Source organism: Neoarius graeffei, chromosome 1 (genome assembly GCF_027579695.1).
Source record: "Neoarius graeffei isolate fNeoGra1 chromosome 1, fNeoGra1.pri, whole genome shotgun sequence".
Classification (NCBI taxonomy): Eukaryota; Metazoa; Chordata; class Actinopteri; order Siluriformes; family Ariidae; genus Neoarius; species Neoarius graeffei.
In genome coordinates this window covers 104,677,685-104,705,260 of record NC_083569.1, presented here as the reverse complement: position 1 = coordinate 104,705,260, position 27,576 = coordinate 104,677,685, and the positions used below count along the sequence as shown (strand labels likewise).

General features: G+C 39.3%; 1 protein-coding gene across 1 annotated transcript; it reads right to left on the bottom strand.

Annotated features, from left to right (window-relative positions):
- Positions 1-268: 268 nt before the first annotated feature.
- LOC132889406 (alanine aminotransferase 2-like) lies at positions 269-27,576 on the bottom strand. Its single transcript, XM_060925867.1, has 11 exons — positions 27,506-27,576; positions 25,704-25,784; positions 25,342-25,450; positions 20,913-21,043; positions 20,580-20,820; positions 17,161-17,240; positions 16,388-16,524; positions 13,101-13,275; positions 12,849-13,004; positions 1,111-1,223; positions 269-359 (listed from the first exon to the last, which is right to left on the bottom strand). Exons 1-11 carry the CDS (start codon positions 27,560-27,562, stop codon positions 269-271), a joined length of 1,371 nt encoding a protein of 456 aa, XP_060781850.1. The 5' UTR covers positions 27,563-27,576.

The following is a 27,576-nucleotide window of genomic DNA, read 5'->3' as shown; positions in this document are numbered from 1 at the left end:
AACAAAGTATTAGTTTAAGGGTGTGCACACTTATGCAACCAGCTTATTGTACGTTTTTTATGTTTATCCCCCCTAACAGATTTGTTTTTCAGTTGAATTGTACAGGTATTGTATAGGTCCCATTAAAGGTGGGAAAAGTTTTGAAATTATTTATCATGGTCTCATTTTTTGCATCAGAAAAAACGATCATTTTAACGGGGTATGTACACTTTTTATATCCACTGTATACAAATGTTGATGAACAGATTTCTCATGTCAGTGTGGCTGATCAGGGAAACTCTTGGATGAAACGGAGATGGAAATTCTTCAGCCTCTGCAGCACGTCCTTCATGGTCTCCTCCGGAGTTGCCAGGGAAATCCTTTAGAAAACAGTACATGCACATGTTCAATTAAGAGACCATACAAGGCTGAGTGTCATGTGCCGAGACAGTGCATAAAAACTGAGCACACATTGTCAAGGATAATTGAAACATCACAGATAACATCCCAAAAAATACACTACCACTGACTTTATATAGGCTCCCTGGATAATTAAGTTATTCCACAAAATCGAGTCGTACATGAGCTGATAGCCAACGAGGCATGTCACACCGAGTTGGCTCTAAACCATGTACAACAAGATTGAGTGGAATAGCTGTTTTATTCTAAACATTCCCTGGATTTTGAGAAACGGAGCATTTTTGTTTTTTTGCAAATATGATAAATAAAAAAACGACAAAATGACAGGAGCAATTTGTGAAAAATGCTATAATAATTCTTGGGGAAAAAAAGTTCTTACCATCAAATACTTTCATTCCATTTTTTGTTGCTTTGTTTTTATTTTTTAAATTTATTATTTTGGGGGGTTTTGTTTTCAAGTCGAGTTTTTATTTCGTCCTTGGTTGGTTCAGCAACATGCGCCGCCATTTTGTTTTTCTCTATTCACGGTAAATGAGCTGATAGCTTAGTAGTAGAGTGGCCAATCAGAGCACGCAATTGCTCATATCCAGTGAATGTGGATAGCATAATAAATTATAACCACCAATAGCAAACTAGTAGTTCTTATTTCTGCAGTAAGATCATTCAGGAAAAAAAAATGTATATAACTCCAAGTGAAGGTATGAAGAGCACCTAATGTGATAGGTTTCCTCTTTTTGTCCGTGCATACATCCAGGTCCGACGCACAAGCCTTTATCCTCCAGCAAATACAAACAGTACAAGAAGTCTGGCTCCAGCTGCTTGTCCTATACACATACATATATACACAAACATATATACGATATACATTTGTGGTCAGAAGTTTACGTACAGTGACATTTACACTACCGTTCAAAAGTTCGGGGTCACCCAGACAATTTTGTGTTTTCCATGAAAAGTCACACTTTTATTTCCCACCATAAGTTGTAAAATGAATAGAAAATATAGTCAAGACATTTTTCTGGCCATTTTGAGCATTTAATCGACCCCACAAATGTGATGCTCCAGAAACTCAATCTGCTCAAAGGAAGGTCAGTTTTATAGCTTCTCTAAAGAGCTCAACTGTTTTCAGCTGTGCTAACATGATTGTACAAGGGTTTTCTAATCATCCATTAGCCTTCTGAGGCAATGAGCAAACACATTGTACCATTAGAACACTGGAGTGAGAGTTGCTGGAAATGGGCCTCTATACATCTATGGAGATATTGCACCAAAAACCAGACATTTGCAGCTAGAATAGTCATTTACCACATTAGCAATGTATAGAGTGGATTTCTGATTAGTTTAAAGTGATCTTCATTGAAAAGAACAGTGCTTTTCTTTCAAAAATAAGGAAAGTTCAAAGTGACCCCAAACTTTTGAATGGTAGTGTATGTCATCTTGGATATGAATGTCATGGCAATATTTGGGCTTTCAGGAATTTTTTTGAACTGTTCTTTTTCTGTGGCAGAATGATTGTACAGCATATATCTTTAATAAAAAAAAAAAACCACTAGAATTTGGTGCACAAGTTTTAATTTTCTTTGGGTTTTCTGAAATCAGCATAGGGTCAAAATTATACATACAGGGTCAAAAATTGACAAATGCTCACTTAGATTATTAATTCAGAGGTGCTGAAACTTCCAAAATGTCTTTTATCTTGCCAAGGCCAAGGTTTCTTTACTTCCTGTTAGTGATCATGATTGACTACAGCTGGTAGCTTCTCTGTGCCTTCATAAAAAGGGTTTGTTTACAGCACTCATTGGATTGACGAACACACTGTAAAATGGGAAAGTCCAAGGAGCTCAGTGCAGATCTGAGAAAGAGGATCGCAGATATACACAACTCCAGAATGTCTCTTACAGCCATTTCTAAACAACTGCAAATTCCAAGATCAGTTCAAACAATTGTATCCAAGTTATTGTGAGGTGTAGACACTTTGCCAAGCCACTTTGCTTCAAGAAAACCCAAACTGTCACCCTCAGCTGAAAGGAAATTGGTTTGGATGGTCAGGAACAACCTGGGAACCACCATGGCACAGCCCTGCCATGAACTGGAAGCTGATGGATCACTGTCTACAGTTCAGATCACCATGGACTAAGAGGCTGCTATCCAAAAAATAACCCCCTGCTCCAAAACTGACACCTTCAAGCTTAACTAAAGTTTGAAGCTGACCATACGGACAAAGAAAAAGCCTTCTGGAGGAAAGCTGTATGGTCAGATGAGACAAAGATTGAGTTGTTTGGCCACAATGACCACCATGTGCAGAGGGACACTGTACCAGCTGGTGGTGGTGGTGGTAGGATCATCATGTTCTGGGGCTGTTTTGCTGCCAGTGGAACTGGTTCATTGCACAAAGTGGATGGAATAATGAAGAAGGAGGACGACCTCAGAATTCTTCAGCATAAACCATCAGAAACTTGAACACGACTTGGGACTTGGGAGTTACAACAGGACAATGAACCCAAACACGCATCAGAGCTGGTTGTGGAGGATAAAGCAGGCCAATATTAAGCTTAAAACAAGCCCTGACTTCAGCTCTATTGCAAATATATGGACCGTGTTTATAAGCCGAGTCCATGCCAAGAAAAAAAAATTAATTGAACTCTACCATGAAGAGTCGTGAAACATCCAACCAGAATTCTGCCAGAAGTTTGTTCATGGTAAACAAAAATGTTTGGTCACTGTTTATCTTGCGAGGAGACATTTTACCCAAATATTAGGTGTGCTGTATAATTATATATATACAGTGGTGCTTGAAAGTTTGTGAACCCTTTAGAATTTTCTATATTTCTGAATAAATATGACTTAAAACATCATCAGATTTTCACACAAGTCCTAAAAGTAGATAAAGAGAACCCAGTTAAACAAATGAGACAAAAATATTATACTTGGTCATTTATCTACTGAGGAAAATAATCCAATATTACATATCTCTGAGTGGCAAAAGTATGTGAACCTCTCGGATCAGCAGTTAATTTGAAGGTGAAATTAGAGTCAGGTGTTTTCAATCAATTGGGATGGCAACCAGGTGTGAGTGGGCACCCTGTTTTATTTAAAGAACAGGGATCGATCAAAGTCTGATCTTCACAGCACGTTTGTGGAAATGTATCATGGCACGAACAAAGGAGGTTTCTGAGGACCTCAGAAAAAGCGTTGTTGATGCTCATCAGGGTGGAAAAGGTTACAAAACCATCTCTAAAGAGTTTGGACTCCACCAATCCACAGTCAGACAGATTGTGTACAAATGGAGGAAATTCAAGACCATTGTTACCCTCCCCAGGAGTGGTCGACCAACAATGATCACTCCAAGAGTAAGGCGTGTAATAGTCGGTGAGGTCACAAAGGACCCCAGGGTAACTTCTAAGCAACTGAAGGCCTCTCTCACATTGGCTAATGTTAATGTTCATGAGTCCACCATCAGGAGAATACTGAACAACAGTGGTCTGCATGGCAGAGTTGCAAGGAGAAAGCCACTGCTCTCCAAAAAGAACATTGCTGCTCATCTGCAGTTTGCTAAAGATCATGTGGACAAGCCAGAAGGCTATTGGAAAAATGTTCTGTGGATGGATGAGACCAAAATAGAATTTTGGTTTAAATGAGAAGCATTATGTTTGGAGAAAGGAAACCACTGCATTACAGCATAAGAACCTTATCCCAGCTGTGAAACGTGGTGGTGGTGGTAGTATCATGGTTTGGGCCTGTTCTGCTGCATCTGGGCCAGGATGGCTTGCCATCATTGATGGAACAATGAATTCTGAATTATACCAGCGAATTCTAAAGGAAAATGTCAGGACATCTGTCCATGAACTGAATCTCAAGAGCAGGTGGGTCATGCAGCAAGACGACCCTAAGCACACAAGTCGTTCTACCAAAGAATGGTTAAAGAAGAATAAAGTTAATGTTTTGGAATGGCCAAGTCAAAGTCCTGACCTTAATCCAATCCAAATGTTGTGGAAGGACCTGAAGTGAGCAGTTCATGTGAGGAAACCCACCAACATCCCAGAGTTGAAGCTGTTCTGTACGGAGGAATGGGCTAAAATTCCTCCAAGCCGGTGTGCAGGACTGATCAGCAGTTACCGGAAACGTTTAGTTGCAGTTATTGCTGCACAAGGGGGTCACACCAGATACTGAAAGCAAAGGTTCACATACTTTTGCCACTCACAGATATGTAATATTGGGTCATTTTCCTCAATAAATAAATGACCAAGTATAATATTTTTGTCTCATTTGTTTAACTGGGTTCTCTTTATCTACTTTTCAGACTTGTGTGAAGATCTGATGATGTTTTAGGTCATATTTATGCAGAAATATAGAAAATTCTAAAGGGTTCACAAACTTTCAAGCACCACTGTACAGGGCTCGTGCCATGTCTGTGTTCATCAATGTGTGTATTGAGGTTTTTCACCCACGTGACCAAGTCATGTGAGGCTGCCATTTTGGACGTCATGGCTCGAATCAGTTTGAATGCGAGGAAGGCGACAAACGAAAAACATAAAAGAAAAAGGAGCGAGATGCAGAAAACACCTTCACTATCCAGCGACGTAGGGCATTTACAGGGCGAGCAGAGGGAGAGGTATTTGCAAAAATTGAGGTTAGCAGGCTTAGAGAACGACGTTTACCTGCTTCCACCAGGACTGTTCACTGACAGCTAAGGTTTGTTCACATTTTCATTTACTTTCGGTCCTCAGGATAAACAAAATGTTATTAAATGCCATTGAAATAACTTCTTAGTCTGTTGAGACATGGCCCGTTAGAAGTTTTTCCTTTACTCTATTTACTAGTTTACTGAGCTAGCGCGCTCCGGGGCAGGCTGGCTAGCGCGCACAGAGCACCATAATATAATATCAACAAATAATAATATATTGGACGTTTTTCTCCGGTCTGCACGTTGGGATGTCTGTAAACCAATCAGGATGCTCTTTGTCTAGCATGCGCTTCATGAATAGGCACACGCGCAGTCTCTCTCTCTCGCACACTCCGTCATATGCACGATGCAGACATTAATGTTTTGCGTGCACGCGCTTGCTCGCTTACTCTAGATTCCGGGAGATATTCTCCAATTTGCGGGCATCAGGGAGCCACTATCAATATGCGGGAGACTACTGAGTCAGAGGAGGTCTATGTTTATGGAAGACTGGATGGCAAAACAAATTTGGTCTGTTATGCATATTTTGGATGGAAATGGAAACATTCTTGAGCTAAATTATTTTAATGCTAAATATAGTATGAGTTGCTCCAGTGAGACCTATAGGAAAGTCACACAAAATATCCCAAGAGCCTTGATCCAATTGTTAAAGGTGTCATTGCATCTTTTTTTCATTAATTGTGCGGTGGTCTCTAGTATGAATGAATGCCCTGTGAGCCGGTTTTGGTGAAAAAAATGCTGTGGTTCTCCTGTTTCAGGCTGTTCTAGTTTGCTGGAGGAGTGGGTGGCAGGAGAACGACAGGATTTCAGCTCTTACTCATTAATATTCATGACATGTAAACGTGTTACCTCTGATTGGCTAACAGCACTGTGACGCTACCTCCAGTGGGTCAGAACAAGCGGATGTGGGTGTCTTTGTAAAAACTGTTTTGGTTGGCTATTATGGTCTCGACATCGATGTTTTGACGAATAACAATGTAAACACGAATTTTACATCCCATTCAACGAGATTTAAACAAGACTAAAGATGGCGACTTACAAATAATGTGTAAACATCGTTGGAGTTAATAAAGTTTGAACAGCATGAAGGAACATACCCCAACCCCCCGAAATTAATAAAAAAATTCTCAACGGATTTGGCATAATATAAAAAGGTCATTTGTTACTCAGAAAAAGTGGAAAAAACTCTCATCCCTGCCTAGCTTGTGACCATGTCATGCATGCTAACGTGGAGAATATGAACATGCTATTTTGTAACAAAAACCTTTGAAGAAAAAGTTCATGTTTTAGTTACAGCTTGTGAGCTGGTGGTCGATCGTCTTGACTGCACAGATCCAGGGATTAAATGAAACCTCGAAGCAAAACCACTACTGAAGGCACCGAAGTTTGAAAAGTCACTGTGGTTGAAATGATCAGAACACAGCACTAACGCTGCATTATACTTCGCTGGTGGTGTTCCAAAGATAAATTCCAACCATTTCTTCTTCAGATCTTCTATCTTGGGCAAGAAATGCAATGTTGATGTGTTACTGCAACAAATAACACAGGCACGAACTTGTTCAGACATGTTTTCTACTTGCTGTTAAGCCTCGGTTACAACCGGCCGTACGTGCTCCTACGGCCGGTCTAAGCGCAAAAAAACGCAAGAAACGCACGGAGGGCACGCGTGAAACGCACGGCGGGCGCGCGTGTGACATGCTGATTTTCGAGCCGTAGACTGGCCGCAGACCGGCCGCAGAGGTTCTTTGTCATGTCAAACAAACTCTACGGGCGCTTAAGTTTTTTTCAGGTTGCAAGACAAACTTATGGCCAACGTGTGTCTTTCTCCATGAACAAAAAAAACGCAGCGATTTGGGAAACGCCAAAAATCGCACAGCCAAAAAATCGTACGTCCGGTTGTGACCTAGGCTTTAGGTCCTCTTCATTAGCTACTGACGAGATGGGCTCTGCTCAGTGTTGCCAGATACTGCTGACGTTTTCCAGTCCAAAATATGTTCAAATCCGCCAAAATGCACTTAAAACCACCCAATCTGGCAACACTGGCTCTGCTATCTCTCCTCGCGCTTAAATCCGAACTTCCTTCCCGTGGGCGGTCGCAAGCCAAGGTGGGCGAGGCCATGAATACTAATTTTTGAAGTGACGTCACTTCGTATGGCTTTTTCTGATCCTCTTGTTTTTCCGACTATTTTCTTTCATAAGCTAATGCAGGGAATGGGAGTAGAATTACATTTTCACATGCAGCATGCATATGCAACTCGGAGTGAACTATGGTATTTCAAAAAGAGCCAGTATTAAACGTTTTTGGTGGAAGGGCACCTTTAAGAATAATATTTTGAACATACCAACTCCAAATTTACACAAAGTAAAGATACATGGTCTGGATTTAGTAAACGAAAAATGTAACAATAAATTTTTAATGCAGTACTTAGTAAACACTTTATATCCAAGTATAACAAAAAGCTCACTCATTCTGAAAGATTATAACAATTCTGATTTATTATCTATTCGAACAAGATACTTAAAATTCCCAAGTTCCCCAAAAGGTAAAGAAGTTCATTTTAAAACTATAAATAACATTGATCCCTCAAATGAATTTATAAAAAGAAGATTTAAATTTGATGTAGAAAACTGTTATATTTGCAAAACAGATATGGAAACGACAGAGCACCTGTTTTACAAATGTGAAATTGTCCAAAGTTTGTGGAAATCTCTCCATGATTTAATATCGTCCAGCTCCAGAAACATTGGCTCCTGGTCCTTTCAAAATATTCAAATGGGAGTAATCCTTAAAGATAAGAAAACTGAGTTTTTGGTGAATAATCTCATTATTTTTTACAAAATATTACATACACAAGTGTTGATATGCCAAATCCCCCCCTTCATGGCCTGCTCTTAAGAATGAACTGTCCTTGTTACAAAATTGTCTGAAATATACAACCCCGATTCCAAAAAAGTTGGGACAAAGTATAAATTGTAAATAAAAACGGAATACAATAATTTACAAATCTCAAAAACTGATATTGTATTCACAATAGAACATAGACAACATATCAAATGTCAAAAGTGAGACATTTTGAAATTTCATGCCAAATATTGGCTCATTTGAAATTTCATGACAGCAACACATCTCAAAAAAGTTGGGACAGGGGCAATAAGAGGCTGGAAAAGTTAAAGGTACAAAAAAGGAACAGCTGGAGGACCAAATTGCAACACATTAGGTCAATTGGCAATAGGTCATTAACATGACTGGGTATAAAAAGAGCATCTTGGAGTGGCAGCGGCTCTCAGAAGTAAAGATGGGAAGAGGATCACCAATCCCCCTAATTCTGCACCGACAAATAGTGGAGCAATATCAGAAAGGAGTTCGACAGTGTAAAATTGCAAAGAGTTTGAACATATCATCATCTACAGTGCATAATATCATCAAAAGGTTCAGAGAATCTGGAAGAATCTCTGTGCATAAGGGTCAAGGCCGGAAAACCATACTGGGTGCCCGTGATCTTCGGGCCCTTAGATGGCACTGCATCACATACAGGCATGTTTCTGTATTAGAAATCACAAAATGGGCTCAGGAATATTTCCAGAGAACATTATCTGTGAACACAATTCACCGTGCCATCCGCCGTTGCCAGCTAAAACTCTATAGTTCAAAGAAGAAGCCGTATCTAAACATGATCCAGAAGCGCAGACGTCTTCTCTGGGCCAAGGCTCATTTAAAATGGACTGTGGCAAAGTGGAAAACTGTTCTGTGGTCAGACGAATCAAAATTTGAAGTTCTTTATGGAAATCAGGGACGCCGTGTCATTCGGACTAAAGAGGAGAAGGACGACCCAAGTTGTTATCAGTGCTCAGTTCAGAAGCCTGCATCTCTGATGGTATGGGGTTGCATTAGTGCGTGTGGAATGGGCAGCTTACACATCTGGAAAGCCACCATCAATGCTGAAAGGTATATCCAGGTTCTAGAGCAGCATATGCTCCCATCCAGACGACGTCTCTTTCAGGGAAGACCTTGCATTTTCCAACATGACAATGCCACACCACATACTGCATCAATTACAGCATCATGGCTGCGTAGAAGACGGGTCTGGGTACTGAACTGGCCAGCCTGCAGTCCAGATCTTTCACCCATAGAAAACATTTGGCGCATCATAAAATGGAAGATATGACAAAAAAGACCTAAGACAGTTGCGCAACTAGAATCCTACATTAGACAAGAATGGGTTAACATTCCTATCCCTAAACTTGAGCAACTTGTCTCCTCAGTCCCCAGACGTTTACAGACTGTTGTAAAGAGAAAAGGGGATGTCTCACAGTGGTAAACATGGCCTTGTCCCAACTTTTTTGAGATGTGTTGTTGTCATGAAATTTAAAATCACCTAATTTTTTCTTTTTAACTGCTACATTTTCTCAGTTTAAACATTTGATATGTCATCTATGTTCTATTCTGAATAAAATATGGAATTTTGAAACTTCCACATCATTGCATTCCGTTTTTATTTACAATTTCTACTTTGTCCCAACTTTTTTGGAATCGGGGTTGTAGACAATAATAAATAATTAGGTGTATTTTTTGGTGCGCACTGCGCGCGCACTATGACTCAAAATAATAGTACCGGCAAGAAATAAGTTACTTTCACCCCTGAGTAAAATTCATACATGAACAAATTTTGGCGAGTTGATTTTCTGTTTGGCTAGTTACTTTGGAAGGTAACTAGTCTGGCTGGCTGGTGAACAAATATATACTAGTGCATCTCAAAAAATTAGAATACCATGAAAAAGTTCCTTTTTTTCATAATGTAATTCAAAAAGGTAAACTTTCATATATTCTATATTCCTTACATGTAAAGTGAAATATTTAAAGCCTTTTTTGTTTTAATTTTGATGATTATGGCTTATAGCTCATGAAAATCAGAAATCCAGTATCTCAAATTATTAGAATATTCCCTAAGATCAATCAAAAAAAGGATTTACAATACAGAAATGTTCAACTTCTGAAAAGTATATTCATTTATACACTCAATACTTGGTTGGGGCTCCTTTACCATGAATTACTGTATCAATGCGGTGTGGCATGGAGGTGATCAGTCTGTGGCACTGCTGAGGTGTTATTGAAGCCCAGGTTGCTTTGATAGTGGCCTTCAGCATATCTGTATTTTTGGGTCGGGTGTTTCTCATCTTCCTCTTGACAATACCCCATAGATTCTCTATGGGGTTCAGGTCAGGCAAGTTGGCTGGCCAATCAAACACAGTAATATCATGGTCAGCAAACCATTTGGTAGTAGTTTTGGCACTGTGGGTAGGTGCCAAGTCCTGCTGGAAAAGAAAATCAGCATCTCCAAAAAGCTCATCAGCAGATGGAAGCATGAAGTGCTCTAAAATCTCCTGGTAGAAGCCAGAAACCGGTCTGGCTTCAAAGCAGCACATTCCACAGAGACTGCCCTTTTGGCTGTCATTGAAAAGTTACTTGCAGATCAGCCAAACTGTCATCAGTCCTCATCCTCCTCAACCTTTCAGCAGCATTTGACAACCACAAGACTCTTGTCCATCCTCATGAGTCTTGGAATTCATGATACTACATGGCAATGGTTTGCTTCCAGCCTGGAAGGTCAGTCATGCCAGGTAATATGGGGGGATCTACATCTGGTCCATATAGATTTTCCACTGGTATCCCACAAGGTTCAGTATTGGGTCCCCTTCTATTCTCGCTTTCTACTCAATCTCTTATTGAGGTCATATCCTTAAATGAATCCTCATACTACTTTTATGTGGATGACATTAAACTCATCCTCTTCTTCCCTCAGACACTCATATTTCTGCTCTCATCTCAGCATGGATGGTAGCACATCAGCTGAAACTTAATGCCAGCAAAACTGAACTGCTGTTTATCCCAGATAATTCATCCCCAAATCAGGATCTTGTGATCTCCCTGGACAACTCACCTTTGGTCACTGCATGCAACCATGGACAATCAGCTGTCCTATTCGTCTCACGTTACTAACGTGTCACACTCCTGTTGATTTTCCCTTTACAACATCAAAAGGATTCATCCATTCCTGTCCGCATAGGCCACTCAGTTGCTTGTTCAGTCCCTTGCCATTTTGGGACTGGGCGACTGCAACTCGGTCCTAGCAGGTCTGCTTCTGAGCACCATTTGATCTCTGCAACTGATCCAGAATGCAGCTGCATGACACTTTGCAATCTTCCTAAGTTCTCACACTACCACGTTGCTGCACTCCCTCCACTGGCTTCTTCCTGTAGCTGCCTGCATCAGATTTAAAACACTGATACTTGCCTACAGAGCCAAAAATGGACCAATGCCCACTTACTTCAAAGCACACCTCGCACTGCACCACACTCTCTACGATCCTCTTGCACTGCTGAACCAGTCCTACCATCTCTCAAGGTACAAGGAAAGCATGCATCAAGACTCTTCTCTGTTCTGGCACCTAGGTGGTGGAATGAATTTTCCCTAGATATCTGAACAGCTGAGTCACTGGATGTTTGCAAACGACATCCAAAAAACTACTGCTTCCCAAAGTACTTAATTTGGCACTTTCAGAAAAGATCTTGTGTTGTCTGTGCTTTTCTTGCTACATTACCTCCCCAACAGAGTTTTTAGACAGATAGTATTCTTAGTCTATGACCTAGTGAATTGGTATCAGAATGTATTTATTGATAGAGATTTCAAAGCACTTATGTAAATTGCTCTTGATAAGAGTGTCTACCAAATGCAGTAAATGTAAATGGACTAACTCCTTTCACAGTATTCCATAAGTCACATGTTCTACAGAAGATCACATCATCTGAGTTTCCTGAAGATCACAAGAAGAAGAAAAGTAAGTTTTGTCAATCCATTTTTGTTTGTTTGTTTGTTTAAATTTGGATATTCACAAAGGGTGGCACAGTGGTGTAGTCGTTAGCACTGTTGCCTCACAGCAAGAAGGTTCTGGGTTTGAGCCCAGTGGCTGACAGGGACCTTTCTGTGTGGAGTTTACATGTTCTCCCCATGTCTGCCCAGGTTTTCTCCAGGTGCTCCGGTTTCCCCCACAGTCAAAAGACATGCAGTTAAGTTAACTGGCTACTCTGAATTGTCCGAGTGTGTGAATGGTTGGTTCCCAAGCCCAGAAATGGGAGAGTTGTGGTAGGAAGGGTATCCAGCATAAAACTATGCTCCAATTAATATGACATGGATCAATAGTGCTGGACAAGGGAGAAGATGATGATGATTCTGATATTCACAAATGAGATCACTTTGAAAGTATAGCCATATTGCCTAAATTATATTCTGAAAGTAAGTTCATAACAAAAACAAATTAAATAATAATTAGAAGGTGTTTTATGTTCTTATTCGCATAGATGCAAATTAGCCACCTTTTATATATTTTATAATTTTGTTTCTTTCTTAAATATAATCCTGTTTCTTTCTACTCTGTTAATCATTTCAGAACAAAATGCAGCCTTTCAGGAAAGAAATATTATTCATTAAAAAAAATAAGAAGAAGAGGAAGAAGAAGAATGTTGCCTGAACATTTTTGAATGGTTTAATGTGCGGAATCGTCCAAATGTCCCTTGAACAGACTATTTGGTTCAAAATGGTACAAGAAAGCAAGTTATAAATTAAGTTACAGCAAGATTTTTTTAAACAAATTTAAATCCAGGTCTGGTTTTAATATGTTACAAGGAATATGTTCTATTAGCTAATGGTATATGATAGTTTGAATGCAATTAGTGTTGTTAGCGACTTTAGTATATTTGGTTATCTTACCTTGGCATGTTTTATTGCAGACTGGGACAAATGCAGACGTGGGAAGGCAAAAATTCCTCCATTCACTGGCTGACAGCTGATTCCAGGTAAACCACTGAGAACCTCCACAGTCTTCTGGGCATTATTCCTTATTGTGTTCCTAATAGACTGAACTTCCTGGAAATTCAAGTTTATAATGAGAAGTATAAATTTGAAATTGGTAAAAAAAAAAAAATTCTAGTGAAACAAAATTATTGCATTAACACATCGTACTTGAGTGTAGAGTTCATACGAAGGCTGTGTGGGTTGTGGAGGGTTGACCATCACATCCACAGCGATTTGTCCACTTAATGAACCGCATGAAATTGTGGAGAAGAATCTGAGGACGTATGGAATCACTAAAGGGTCAAGGTTCAGCAACTCCAAATAACCTCCACGCAGACCGCACCTGACCACACAAGGAGTTTTGCATAAGATCAGTTGCTGATTTTTAAAAAATTCCCAGACATGGATATTATTAACTGCCATCGAGTTTAGAATCCAAGGATTCTGAACTCGATGAATTTAGACACTAAATGAGTTTAAATTTGAATTGGATACATTTCAGTATTATATTAATACACTTTTCAATATATGTTTTATAAATTATATATGTATATTAATACATGTGTATTTACAGTACATAGCCAAAAGTTTGTGGACACCTGACCATCACACCCATGTGCTGAAGATCCAGATGCTCAAAGTGGTTCTTCCCTAAACAATTGCCTAGATTTCCCATCACATAAATGGCATTTAGCAGATGCTCTTATCAAGAGTGACATACAACACACCCAGAGACACCTGGGGAGCAGTTGGGGGGGGTAGGTGCCTTGCTCAAGGGCACCTCAGCCATTCCTGCTGGTCTAGGGAATCAAACCGGTGACCTTTTGGTCCCAAAGCTGCTACTCTAAAGTGTTAACAGTTTCAGTCACTTAAAGTTAAAAGCCAAGTGCTTCAATTAATTTTTTTTGTTTTATCTATTTGTTAAAACAAAATTGACAACTCCATGTAGATAAATGCCATGGCTTCAAATTAACAATGAGTCATGTTATTGGTTACATTTGAAGCAGGAAATTTTACATTCAATCACACTAGTGATGTTAACAAATAAATTGCACAACGCAAAGGCAATTTAGTAAAATTTCCACAGTTGTGGTCTTGACTGGTCTTGAAATAAAATCCTGAGTCCTCTATGTCTGAGACTGAGACAAAACTGAGTAAAAATGTGGTCACTTCTGAGACTGAGACCTTCAAAAAGTGTTCTTGAGACCAGTCTTGAGTACTACTACACTAGTTGGCACTGTGTTTTGGGTCATTCTCTGTGGGTCATTCTCACTTTTTCTGCAAGCCCAAGCCATGACGCCAACTCCACCATGCTTGACCCATGCGGTTGTATGGTCTTGAAAACAAAATCCTGAGTCCTCGATGGCTGAGACCGAGTAAAAATGCGGTTGATTCCGAGACAAGATCTTCAAAAGTGGTCTCGAGACTGGTCAACGCTAGTATCACTGATTTGATTTAGCAGATGCTCTTATCCAGAGCAACATACAACACACCCAGAGCAGCCTGGGGAGCAGTTGGAGGTTAAGTGCTTTACTCAAGGATACTTCAACTATTCCTGCTGATTCAGGGAATTGAACCAGCAAGCTTTTGGTCCAAAAGCTACTTCTCTAACCATTAAGCCATGGCTTTCTAGAAAGGCTTTGCATGCTTTAGCATTACAATGTCCTTTCAATGGAACTAAGAGGCTCAAACCTGATCCAGCATACATTGTGCCCTTTCCTGGATGCTGATTTTGTACCAAATCATGATTAGTATCACCTGTTCCAAATCACATCATTATTTAATTATTTTACATCATTACTAGCACTAAATTGCCTCTGTTACAACTCTTTTTGGAATGGGTTGCAGGCCTGAAATGCAGGAAAGGATGTATATTAACAAATGAAATGAAGTTGATGGTGGTGTAGTGGTTAGCACTGTCACCTCACAGCAAGAAGGTCCTGGGTTTGAGCCCAGTAGCTGGCAAGGGGTTTTCTGTGTGGAGTTTGCATGCTCTCCCTGTGTTTGTGTGGGGGTCCTCTGGTTTCCCCCACAGTCCAAAGGCATGCAGGTTAGGCTAATTGGTGGCTCTAAATTGACCATAGGTGTGAATGGTTGTGTGTCTCTATGTGATGCCTGGTGACTTGTCCAGGGTGTACCCTGCCTCTTGCCCATAGTCAGCTGGGATAGGCTCCAGCTTGCCTGCTACCCTGTAGGACAGGATAAGTGGCTACAGATAATGGATGGATGAAGTTGACCAGACAAAACATGAATTATCTTGGGTTCATACTGTCTGCAATGAAGTCAAAGTCAATTTAGAAATCTTTGTTTATTTGCATTTTTCATACCGTTCGAACTTTTTTTTTGATTTGGGATTGTAAATGAATGGGCACATATCCTCATAAACATACTCAAATCTAGTGGAAAGTTTGAAAGTATGAGATGTTCAACAGGCACATATGGGTGTGATTGGTCAGGTGTACACATGCTTTTGGCCTTATAGTGTATATACAGCTGCAGTCAGAAGTTTGCATTCACAGACATGAATATCATCATCATGGACATGAATGTCATGGCAGTGTTGGGCTTTCAGTGATTTCTTTGAACTGTTCTCTTCCTGTGGCAGAATGACTGTACAATATACATCTTTAATAGAAAAATAACAAGAATTTGGTTCACAAGTTTGAAATTATTTTGGATTTTCTGAAATCAACACAGGGTCAACATTATACATGCAGGGTCAAAAATATACATACACCCACTTAGATTATAATTCAGTGGTGCTGAAAGTTCCAAAACATCCCTGAACTTGCAAAGACCAAGGCCTCTTAACTTCCTGTTAATGATTATGATTGACTACAGCTGGTAGGTTCTTAGTGCCAACATAAAAAGGGTTTGTTTGTTTGTTTGTTTGTTAGCACTAATTGGACTGACCAGCACACAGTACAGGGCGGCATGGTGGTGTAGTGGTTAGCGCTGTCGCCTCACAGCAAGAAGGTCCCGGCGAGGGCCTTTCTGTGTGGAGTTTGCATGTTCTCCCCGTGTTCGCGTGGGTTTCCTCCGGGTGCTCTGGTTTCCCCCACAGTCCAAAGACATGCAGGTTAGGTTAACTGGTGACTCTAAATTGACCATAGGTGTGAATGTGAGTGTGAATGGTTATCTGTGTCTATGTGTCAGCCCTATGATGACCTGGCGACTTGTCCAGGGTATACCCCACCTTTCGCCCGTAGTCAGCTGGGATAGGTTCCAGCTTGCCTGCGACCCTGTAGAACAGGATAAAGCTGCTAGAGATAACGAAATGAGATGAGTACACATTACAATGGGAAAGTCCAAGGAGCTCAGTGCAGATCTGAGAATGAGGATAATAGATTTACACTTCATTGAAAGCCCAACATTGCCATGACATCCATGCCCATGTTGACATTCACATCTGTGCATGTAAACATCTTGACTGCAACTTTAAAAAAAAAACATACTCTCCCATGACACTCTTGGAGATGGAGTGAAATGAGGCCAACTCCATGGTGTTGGAGTATGGGGGACCCATTTCAGACAGCACTCTTCTATATGAATAAAACTCAATTCCTTTCCCGTACACATTGTCCTGATACACCTGTTGTGACAAAATGAAAAAGAAGAAAGCCATTTATGTTTTAAATATCTAATATGGCTCTGGGGCGGCATGGCGGTGTAGTGGTTAGCGCTGTCGCCTCACAGCAAGAAGGTCCGGGTTCGAGCCCCGTGGCCGGCGAGGGCCTTTCTGTGCGGAGTTTGCATGTTCTCCCCGTGTCCGTGTGGGTTTCCTCCGGGTGCTCCGGTTTCCCCCACAGTCCAAAGACATGCAGGTTAGGTTAACTGGTGACTCTAAATTGAGCGTAGGTGTGAATGTGAGTGTGAATGGTTGTCTGTGTCTATGTGTCAGCCCTGTGATGACCTGGCGACTTGTCCAGGGTGTACCCTGCCTTTCGCTAATAGTTAGCTGGGATAGGCTCCAGCTTGCCTGCGACCCTGTAGAACAGGATAAAGCAGCTAGAGATAATGAGATGAGATGAGTATATGGCTCTGTGAATTGTCTAGTTCACAGAATATACAAAATGCAGAATTAAGTGCAAAGAATAGGATTCACTTCAGATATGAAGCTATCTTCTCGTGTTTATGTGGTGGTACTCTTAAATGTAGGAAAGAAAACATACAAATTATGTACTTAAGGAGGTATCTTCAAGAATTTGCTTTAATTAAAGATGGCTACCTCATCTACCATTAAGAAGAGCCGTTCTTCTGCAGCAAAGCGAATCACTTCTGCAATCGAGTCCTTACTCTGCACGTGACCTGGTGAAACATTCATGCAACTTTGGTTAAAGAGCTTTACAGAGCAATGAAAATGACATGGTTTTTGTTTTTTGTTAGCGATTTAAATGTGTAAAACTGGTTCCTGGGTGGTCTTATTAATTTTGCACCTTCATGTCAATCGCATTTTATGCTCTAAAACCCTGGTATAAAGAAGAGTTTTTATTTAGTCGTGCAGCAAGGTGTTTCAACAATTGGCATGCCATTTAATCCCTGTAGCTCTTTAAAAAAATTAATGGTTTTTTTTTTCTTAACAGGGCTGAGAGTTTAAGCACAGAATTAGCAAAATCATAAAATGTGGTTAACAAGCATACATGTGAATTTGTGTTCCTATTCATTACACCCACAACTGTATTTCAAAGGTGTAGGTGCAATAGGCTTATCAAATCAATCTCATGTAAAAGGGATCAGTCTCATAAATTCATTAATCGTTAATTCAAGTGTCTAATAGTTTATAACTAAACTATTAAAATCAATGGAATAACTTAGTGGTGATGCTGCTATAGTTTTAGTGAGTATTGTAGTTCTAATGTAATACGTTTTCTCTAGATCTATAAAAATCATATAACATCATATAATATCCAAAGACAGCACGGAGCGCAGGTCCAGGGAGAAAACAGTTCTGTTCCTTTTGCTTTTACAGCTCGTCAGCTGAAGATCTTTGGTGTCCCGTCGGTCATCCGATGATCTGGAAGGAATCTTGTTTGTAGTTTGTCGGTGTTGAGCAAGGGAAAAGGGATCCGGTCACCTTTTCTCTTTAAAATACTGCGTGGGCTGCAGTAACTAACCGGTTCAGTTATTATTGCAACTATGCGAAGATCAAATACATTGAACTTTGGCTAAAGGTCCAGTATCAATAGCCCGTTCTTTGTTCTTCTTTAGCACAGATACAACGATGTCTCTTTCACGTGTGGGGATCCACCACCAGAGAGAGAGAATTTCGATTCCACCGCGGGTTTTAAATCACAGTCGTGATGTCACTGTATTTGGTATCCGGTATCATCTCTGTATCCAATACCATTACAGTGAGTATGAGAAGAATGGGCAGAGATAGAACATGGCATCGAGTACAGGGATTGTTGTGTTTAATGCTGGAACAGTGAAAGGGGAGACGATGGGCCATAAAGTGAAGCAGGGAATTGTGGGTACTATGGCTACGGCATGGCAGCCCCCTACACAGGTATCCTTCTCAATCAATATTGTGGACATGTTATGGATGTGTCAGTGAAGCAGGATACATATCAGAAAATATCAGCCAAACTGGAGATCAAATCTACAACCCCAATTCCAAAAAAGTTGGGACGCTGTGTAAACCGTAAATCAAAATAGAATATGATAATTTGCAAATCATGGAAACCCTATAATTAATTGAAAATGGTACAAAAACAACATATCAAATGTTGAAACTGAGAAATTTTGTTGTTTGAAAAATATATGGTCATTTTGAATTTGATGTCAGCAAAACACATTTCAAAAAAGTTGGGACAAGGGCAACAAAAGACTGAAAAATTGTGTAATGTTAAAAAAAATCTAATTTGGTTAATCAGTAACAGGTCAGTAATATGATTAGGTATGAAAAGAACATCCCAGAGAGGCGGAGTCTCTCAGAAGTAAAGATGGGGAGGGGTTCACCGCTCTGTGAAAGACTGTGTGGGCAAAACAGTGCAACAATTTAAGAATAACGTTCCCCAATATAAAATTGGAAATAATTTGGGGATCACATCATCTGTGGTCCATAATATCGTTAAAAGAATCTGGGGAAATCTCTGTATGCAAGAGACAAGGCTGAAAACTGACATTGGATGCCTGTGATCTTCAGGCCCTCAGGAGACACTGCGTTAAAAGCAGACACGTGTCTGTAGTGGAAATCACTGTATGGGCTCAGGAACACTTCAGAAAACCGTCATCTGTGAAAACAGTTCATGACTGCATCCACAAATGCAAGTTAAAACCAGATATAAACAATATCCAGAAACACCGCCACCTTCTCTGGGCCTGAGCGCTTTTACAATGGACTGAGGTGAAGTGGAAAATTGTCCCAAGGTCTGACGAATCAAAAGTAGAAATTCTTTTTAGAAATCATCGACACCACATCCTCCAGGCTAAAGGGGAGTGGGACCATCCGGCTTGTTATAAGTTCACAGTTCAAAAGCCAGCATCTGTGATGGTATGAGGGTGCATTAGTGCACATGACATGGGTCGCTTGTACATCTGGGAAGGCATCATTAATGCTGAATGATATATACACATTTCAGAGCAATATGCTGCCATCTACACAATCTTTTTCAGGGAAGGCCTTCTTTCTTTCAGCAAGACAATGCCAAACTGCTTTCTGCACATATTAAAACTGCATGGCTCCGTAGTAAAAGAGTCTGGGTGCTAAACTGGCCTGCCTGCAGTCCAGACCTGTCTCCCATTTAAAACATTTGGTGCATTATGAAGCGCAAAATACGACAAATGGAGACCCCGAACTGCTAAGCAACTGAAAGTGTATATCAGGCAAGAATGGGACAACATTTCTCTTTCAAAACTACAGCAATTGGTCTGCTCAGTTCTCAAATGTTTACAGAGTGTTGTTAAAAGTAGAGGTGATGCAACACAGTGGTAAACATGTCCCTGTCCCAACTTTTTTGAAAAGTGTTGCTGACATCAAATTCAAAATGAGCGTATAGTTTTCAAAAAACAATAACATTTCTCAGTTTCAACATTTGATATGTTGTCTTTGTACTATTTTCAATGAAAGATAGGGTTTCCATGATCTGCAAATTATTGCATTCTGTTTTTATTGACACTTTACACAGCATCTCAACTTTTTTGGAATTGGGGTTGTAGTGGGTGCATCACTCTGTGTAATCTCCTGACATGCCCATCACTGATAGACTGCATGAGTGTACAGTCTGAGCGAGAAAGAACTGTATACAAGCCCAGCCTGTATACAATTCTGTGTGTTTTTATTATGGCCATTTGTGGTGCTGTTGCACCTGGTTCCACAATAATCCAAAAAATTATTGAAGACAACTGACAAAACTATTGATATATTTTTTTTTACTTAAAGAAAGGGGAGCTTTCTTTATACAGAAGCTCATTTATTCTAGCCACACATGTTAATAACCCAAAGTCACTTAAATACTTGAGGATTTAGCTTTTTTTAAAACACTCATTCAGTGATTAATCTTCATTAACCTTGTTTTGTTTATCCTTATTTTATTCATTTTTCTCACCTGCAATTCATGTAAATATACTCGATATACACATTTTAAAATCAGAATAAATGAATATGCACACAAATAAATCTGCTAATAGCACCAATATTTTCATTACCTGTTGGTCCTGGATTGATGAGGTACAACACCGTTGGGTTGCATCGCCCCCTGGCTGTGTGCAGGGCTCGGCACAGTTCTTCAAGCTGCACTGCCCATCCTTGCTCCTCACACAGGTAGTAAGGCACCACAACTCCCCCCACATCAGCCACTGCCATGTTAAAGGTGAAGTGGGATGGTACAGGAATAAGAACACCAGTCTTCAATGAACCTTCACTCTGAACCAGCATCTTCAGTACCATCTACAGAGAAAAATACTGGTAAATTGCAGTTAATGTTCCAAGATGAAAAGTACAGTATATAAAAATGTGCTTATAGTTCTGGTGTTTCTCACTGTGAGGTGTGACTGGGCACCATTAGTGATGAAAATGTTGTCAGGATGAGAAACAACACCATCACGTTTAGTGATAAATTTACAAATGGACTCCTGGATTTTTTCAATCCCTTGTGCTTCAGTATATGATCCTGGTGATATAAAAAAGATTAATAATCATAATAAATGTTACACCAGTCATGAAATTATGAAAACAATCATGAAAGTAAACAGTACTCAGAGTACTTAAGAAGTTATGGATATTATTATATCAGTAAACAAGTTCAATTGTTTCTAATTCTATAATTATTGCAGTAACCATCAGGAGCTATTTGTGAAATTTTTTTTTTGAGCCATCTGCTGTCCATGAGGTGACTTTCAAATACCATAACAACTTTGATAAGCTTTCACCTTGTCACATCCACGATTAAATCTATGTACAACCCCAAATCAGAAAAAGTCGGGACAGTATGCTGAAATTGAAATTAAAACTGAAAACAGTGATTTGTAAATAATCTTTGACCTGTACTGCACTCATGCCAAACCGCTTTCTGCACATATTAAAACTGCATGGCTCCGTAGTAAAAGAGTCTGGGTGCAAAACTGGCCTGCCTGCAGTACAGATCTGTCTCCCATTAAAAACATTTGGTGTATTATGAAGCGCAAAATACGACAAAAGGAGACCCTGAACTGCTAAGCAACTGAAACTGTATATCAGGCAAGAATGGGACAACATTTCTCCTTCAAAACTACAGCAGTTGGTCTCCTCAGTTCCCAAACGTTTACGGAGTGCACTCAAAACAATACAATAGCATATTATTTGATCTTCTACTACATTAATTTTATTGGGGGTTTTTTTCCAAAAAAAACCAAAACAAAACCCAACAACAATTATTTCAAATTAAATTTTTGCAACACATTTCAAAAAAGTTGGGACACTAAAGCATTTACCATTTAATAATGTTGCCATTACTTCTCACAACACTTGTTTAGGGACTGAAGACACCAAGTGATGAAGCGTTCCAGGTGTTATTGTATCCCATTCTTCCTGCAAACAGGTCTTTAGGTGTGCAACACTACAGGGTCGTCATCGTCATATTTTTAATTTCTAAATTCTCCACACATTCTATATTGGGGACAGAGAGAACACACCCTCTTCTTCCACAGCCATGCCTTTGTAATGTGTACAGAATGTGGTCTTGCTGAAATCTCCCTGGAAAAGATATCGTCTTGAAGGCAGCATGTGTTGCTCCAAAATCTCAATGTATTTTCTGCATTAATGCTCCATCACAGAAGTGTAAGTTACCTTTGTCAAGAGCACTGACACAACCCCATACTATGACACGCCCTGGCTTTTGAACTTGTTCCTGGTAAAAGTCTGGATGGTACTTTTAGTCTTTGATCCAGAGACACAGTTTACATTTCTTCCAAGAAAGACCTGGAATACTGATTCATCTGAGCACAGTACACATCTCCACTGTGTGATGGTCCATCCCAGATGCATCTGAGCCCAGAGAAGTCGACGGCGCTTCTGGACACAGTTAACATAAGGCTTCCTTTTTACACAGTAAAGTTTTAACTGGTATTTGTGGATGTAACTCTGTATTGTAGCTTGGCAAAGGTTTGCCAAAGTGATCCCGAGCCCATGTGGTCCTATCAGCTATAGATGAATGACAGTTCTTGATGCAGTGCTGTCTGAGGGATCGGAGATCATGGGTGCTCAGCTTAGGCTTGTGCCCTTTGCCCTTTATGCACCAAAATTCCTCCAGATTCCTTGAATCATTTAATTATATTATGCACTGTAGAGGGTGAAATATTAAAATCCCTTCCTATATTTCTTTGAGGAACATTGTTTTTCAACATCTTCTCATGCTTTTGTTGACCAACTGGAGATCCTCGGCCCATCTTTGCTCCTCAAAGACTAGGCCTTTTACTGATTTTGTACATTTTGTACAAATCACATCATTATTTAATTGTTTTACCTCATTACTAGCCCAAAATTGCTCCTGTCCCAACTTTTTTGGAATGTTTTACAGGCCTGAAACACAAGAACGAATGTATAACGTGTGTGTGTGTGTGTGTGTGTGTGTGTGTGTGTGTGTATGTATATATGAGTGTTTAGTCTATGTCTAGTTCTTATCTAGAGTGTTTATACTGTTTATATTGTTTGTTTTTTCAATTATTCTATTTTTATTTTTATTTATTGCATTGCCTGTTTGCACCGTGGGTCAGAGAGGACTGAAATTTCATCTGTGCTATATGTTGAGCATGTATAGCATATTTGACAATAAAGTTGACTTGACTTGACTTGACGATATTAACAAATGAAATTAAGTTGACCAGACAGAACATGAAATATCTTGGGTTCATTCTGTCTGTAATGAAATACAAGTCAAAGTCAATTTAGAAATTGCTGCTTTCTTTGTTTATTTGCATTTTTCATACCGTCCCAACTTTTTCTAGTTTGTTTTTTTTTTTCTGAAAAGTGGTGTGGAAGAGCGCTTTTGTTCTGTCCTGGGGGTGGAGCTGATTTATGGACCAGAAAAATGTTAAGAGGAGTCTGAAATGAAGAAAAAGGCCAGATCCAATTTGTTTCAATAGTGCAAATCAAAGATTTCTTCAGGCGTCTTTGATGATATGTTATTGCAGTGGGTCTAGAAACACTTTTAAACACCACACACTGCACTTTCAAAGATTCAGTGAAACTCATAATGTATTTCAGAGAACATGTAGCATGATCTTTTTTTATGTGGCCTTTCCTTCATGAACGTTCTTTTAGCAACATTAACATTTTTGGATAATGCTTTTCTTAACTGGTTTTAGTTTCCAGGCACTGTTGTGATAAGGATATACAGTGCCTTGAAAAAGTATTCATACCCCTTGAACTTTTTCACATTTTTCCACCTTACAACCACGAACTTAAAAGTTTTTTATTGAGATTTTATGTGATAGACCAGCACAGAGTAGCACATAATTGTGAAGTTAAACGAAAATGATAAATGGTCTTCAAAATTTTAAACAAATAAAAATCTGAAAAATGTGGTGTGCATTAGTATTCAGCCCCCTGTACTCTGATACCTTGCCTTCAGAAGTCATCTAATTATTTAATAGAGTCCTACTGTGTGTAATTTACTCTCAGCATAAATACACTTGTTCTGTGAAGGCCTCAGTGGTTTGTTAGAGAACACTGAAGAACAAACAGCATCATGAAGACTAAAGAATTCACCAGACAGGTCAGGGATAAAGTTCTGGAGAAGTTTAAAGCAGGGTTAGGTTATAAAAAAATATCCCAAGCTCTGAACATCTCAAGAAGCACTGTTCAATCCATCATTCAAAAATGGAAAAAGTATGGCACAACTGCAAACCTACCAAGACATGGCCATCCACCTAAACTGACAGAGCCAGCAAGGAGAGCACTGGTCAGAGAAGCAGCCAAGAGGCCCATGATCACTCTGGAGGAGCTGCAGAAATCCACAGCTCAGGTGGGAGAATCTGTGCACAGGACAACTATAAGTCGTACACTCCACAAATCTGGCCTTTTTGGAAGAGTGGCAAGAGGAAAGCCATTGTTGAAAGACAGGCATAAGAAGCCATGTAGGGGACACAGCAAACATGTGGAAGAAGGTGCTTTGGTCAGATGAGACCAAAGTTGAACTTTTTGGCCTAAATGCAAAGCGCTATGTGTGGCGGAAAACTAACACTGCTCATCACCCTGCACACACCATCCCCACTGTGAAACATGGTGGTGGCAGCATCATGCTATGGGGATGCTTTTCTTCAGCAGGGACAGGGAAGCTGGTCAGAGTAGATGGGAAGATGGATGGAGCTAAATACAGGGCAATCCTGGAAGAAAACCTGTTGGAGGCTGCAAAAGACTTGAGACTGGGAAGGAGATTCACCTTCCAGCAAGACAATAACTCTAAACATACAGCTCGAGCTACAATGGAAAGATTTAGATTAAAGAATATCCATGCGTTAGAATGGCCCAGTCAAAGTCCAGACTTAAATCCCATTGAGCATCTGTGGCAAGACTTGAAAATTGCTGTTCACAGACGCTCTCCATCCAATCTGGCTGAGCTTGAGCTATTTTGCAAAGAAGAATGGGCAAAAATTTCAGTGTCTAGATGTGCAAAGCTGGTAGAGACATACCACAAAAGACTTGCAGCTGTAATTGCAGCAAAAGGTGGCTCTACAAAGTATTGACGCAGGGGGGCTGAATACTAATGCACATCACATTTTTCAGATTTTTATTTGTTTAAAATTTTGAAGACCATTTAGCATTTTCGTTTCACTTCACAATTATGTGCTACTCTGTGTTGGTCTATCACATAAAATCTCAATAAAAAACTTTTAAGTTCATGGTTGTAAGGTGGAAAAATGTGAAAAAGTTCAAGGGGTATGAATACTTTTTCAAGGCACTATATGTTATAAAGTTATTTAAACAGATCACCTATGCTCCCTCCATTACATTCCCTCAGAATGCTTTGTGCTCTCTCTCTTGCATCCAGGGGTAAACTCTCATCATTCAGGAGGGAGGGGTAGAAACAAGCGGACAGCACCTGCACCACAGTCCCCAAAGAAATGTTTTAGAAAACACACATGCAGTAATAGCCACAGTGATGTGATGTCAAGTAGATGTCCTGTAAATACCCTTATCTCTGATCAATGTTTTAGTAGGGTTGACTCCTGGTCAGATTAGCTTTAACTTCTCAAAGACTTTTGATTAAAGTTATTAAAGCCAGGATTGAGGGTAAGACTGATGACGATGTCTCGAAAGTGGAAAGTTAATATGACGATGAATAGTGAGTTTACCTGACGACAAAAGGTGATTGGTTTTAATCCCATTCTGTGGGCATCAGCAGATGAAATATCGAGAACTTCTTTATAGTTTTTCTCCAACCCCTGTAACACAGAGTAGCATCTCAGGAGCATTCACAAGATAAAAATCATTTCTCAAAAACTGCATGTGTTTTCTTTTCAAAAGCAGAATTATGGACAAAACAAAAAGCACCCATACAGTGGTACAGTCTAACAGAACAAGTGCCAGTAATATGAATATATTAACTGTACATACAGGAACTAAATTCTAGCCTAACGTTTATTCATAGCTAAAAAAAAGAATAAATTATAAAATTGAATAAAATATGGATTTTGTGCAGTAAATACCCAATCAAACTAATATACTTCATTTTTAATCTACCTATTTTCCACTTCACACAAAACAGTTATCAGTTTTTTGGGATAGAAAAGACATGAGCCTACTACGTATATATTTTTCCCCACAAAATTACACATCATAAATAACCCTGGTAAAGTCATGGTTATCATTAGATAAATAATATTTGAACCTTGTGGTTTTTTTTTTAGCACATTATTACATGTTTATGAGATTGATAATCAATCAATTACAACCAAAAATAACACTGACTCTGTCCTTAGTTCCATATATCTATTGTTTGTCTATTTGGTCCATTAATTCTTTAAAAAAAATAAATAAATAATAATAATAATAATAATAATAATAATAATAATAATTTAAAAAAACACTTAAATGGGTGATTTTTCTTTTCCAAGCTGCACTCAAACATGTTTCACAGAGTACTGAATGTATGATGGTTTAACATAGATTGTTCCTAATATACATGTCAGTTTACAGCATTTTTAAGGGATTTACCCATGCAATGGTTTGGGTTTAGTGAAATCCATTTTATTATTTCATCATGTAGGCAGCCAGGATTGTCAGGGTCATGTATTTATTTGTTTGTTTGTTTGTTTGTTTGTTTGTTACTTGCGAAAATCAGAGATTTTTGCAAGTATGTTGATCTGTCTGTTTGTCCATTTGTTTGTTGGTGCTCTAGTGTCATCATTTCTTGACCAATCTTCACCAAAATGCACAGGACAACTTACGAGGGTCACACAAAGACATCATTAGTTTTTGGTGGGTCAAGGTCAAAAGGTCAAGATCACCAAGGTCAAATCTTGGAAGAATACTTAATTGGCCATAACTTTCGTTTCTTTGCAATATTCGCAAGTATCGTGCTCTGCACAACTTTTCATTTGTTTGTTTGTTGGTTTGTTTTAAACACTAGATTGGGATATGGGTGGATTGCAGGTTATGGTTAGGTTGTGGTTAGTATTCTTTTTTCCCCATGTTAGATTAAAAATAGTCTGCTATGGCAAGCAAGGCAAGGCAAGTTTATTTATATAGCGCATTTCATACACAGTGGCAGTTCAATGTGCTTTACAGAGGTAAAGGCAAAACAGTAAACAATAGAAAATAAAATTACATAAAATAAAGGGAGAAGAAGAGAGAAAAATAAAAATAATATAAGAATTAAACAATAGTAGAAATAAAATAAAAAAAATGAAGTAAAATTTCAGTAAAAAACAGCAGAATAAAATGGAATAAAAGTTAAGTAAAGTTTAAAACATGTAAAGATGATGATATTTATCAGTTAGCAGAAAGCATCTGAGAACAGCTTGGTCTTTAGTCTAGATTTGAAGCTGCCAACAGCAGGAGCATTTTTGATGTCCTCTGGCAGTTGGTTCCATAGCTGCACTGCATAGTAGCTAAAAGCTGCTTCACCACACTTTGTTTTAACAACAGGTTTTACCAGTACATTTTGCTGCTGCGATCTGGTAGATCTGATTGGGTTAGGCCGCTGCAACATATCAGAGAGGTAAT

Excerpts from the sequence above, each read along its gene's own strand:
- LOC132889406 (XM_060925867.1), bottom strand. The coding sequence starts at position 27,562 with ATGTTGCAGCGGCCTAACCCAATCAGATCTACCAGATCGCAGCAGCAA. Across the intron at positions 13,276-16,387 it reads TCCAAGAGTGTCATGGGAGA|GTGCGGTCTGCGTGGAGGTT; the intron begins GTATGTTTTTTT and ends TTGTGTGGTCAG. Across the intron at positions 13,005-13,100 it reads CGTATGAACTCTACACTCAA|GAAGTTCAGTCTATTAGGAA; the intron begins GTACGATGTGTT and ends TTGAATTTCCAG.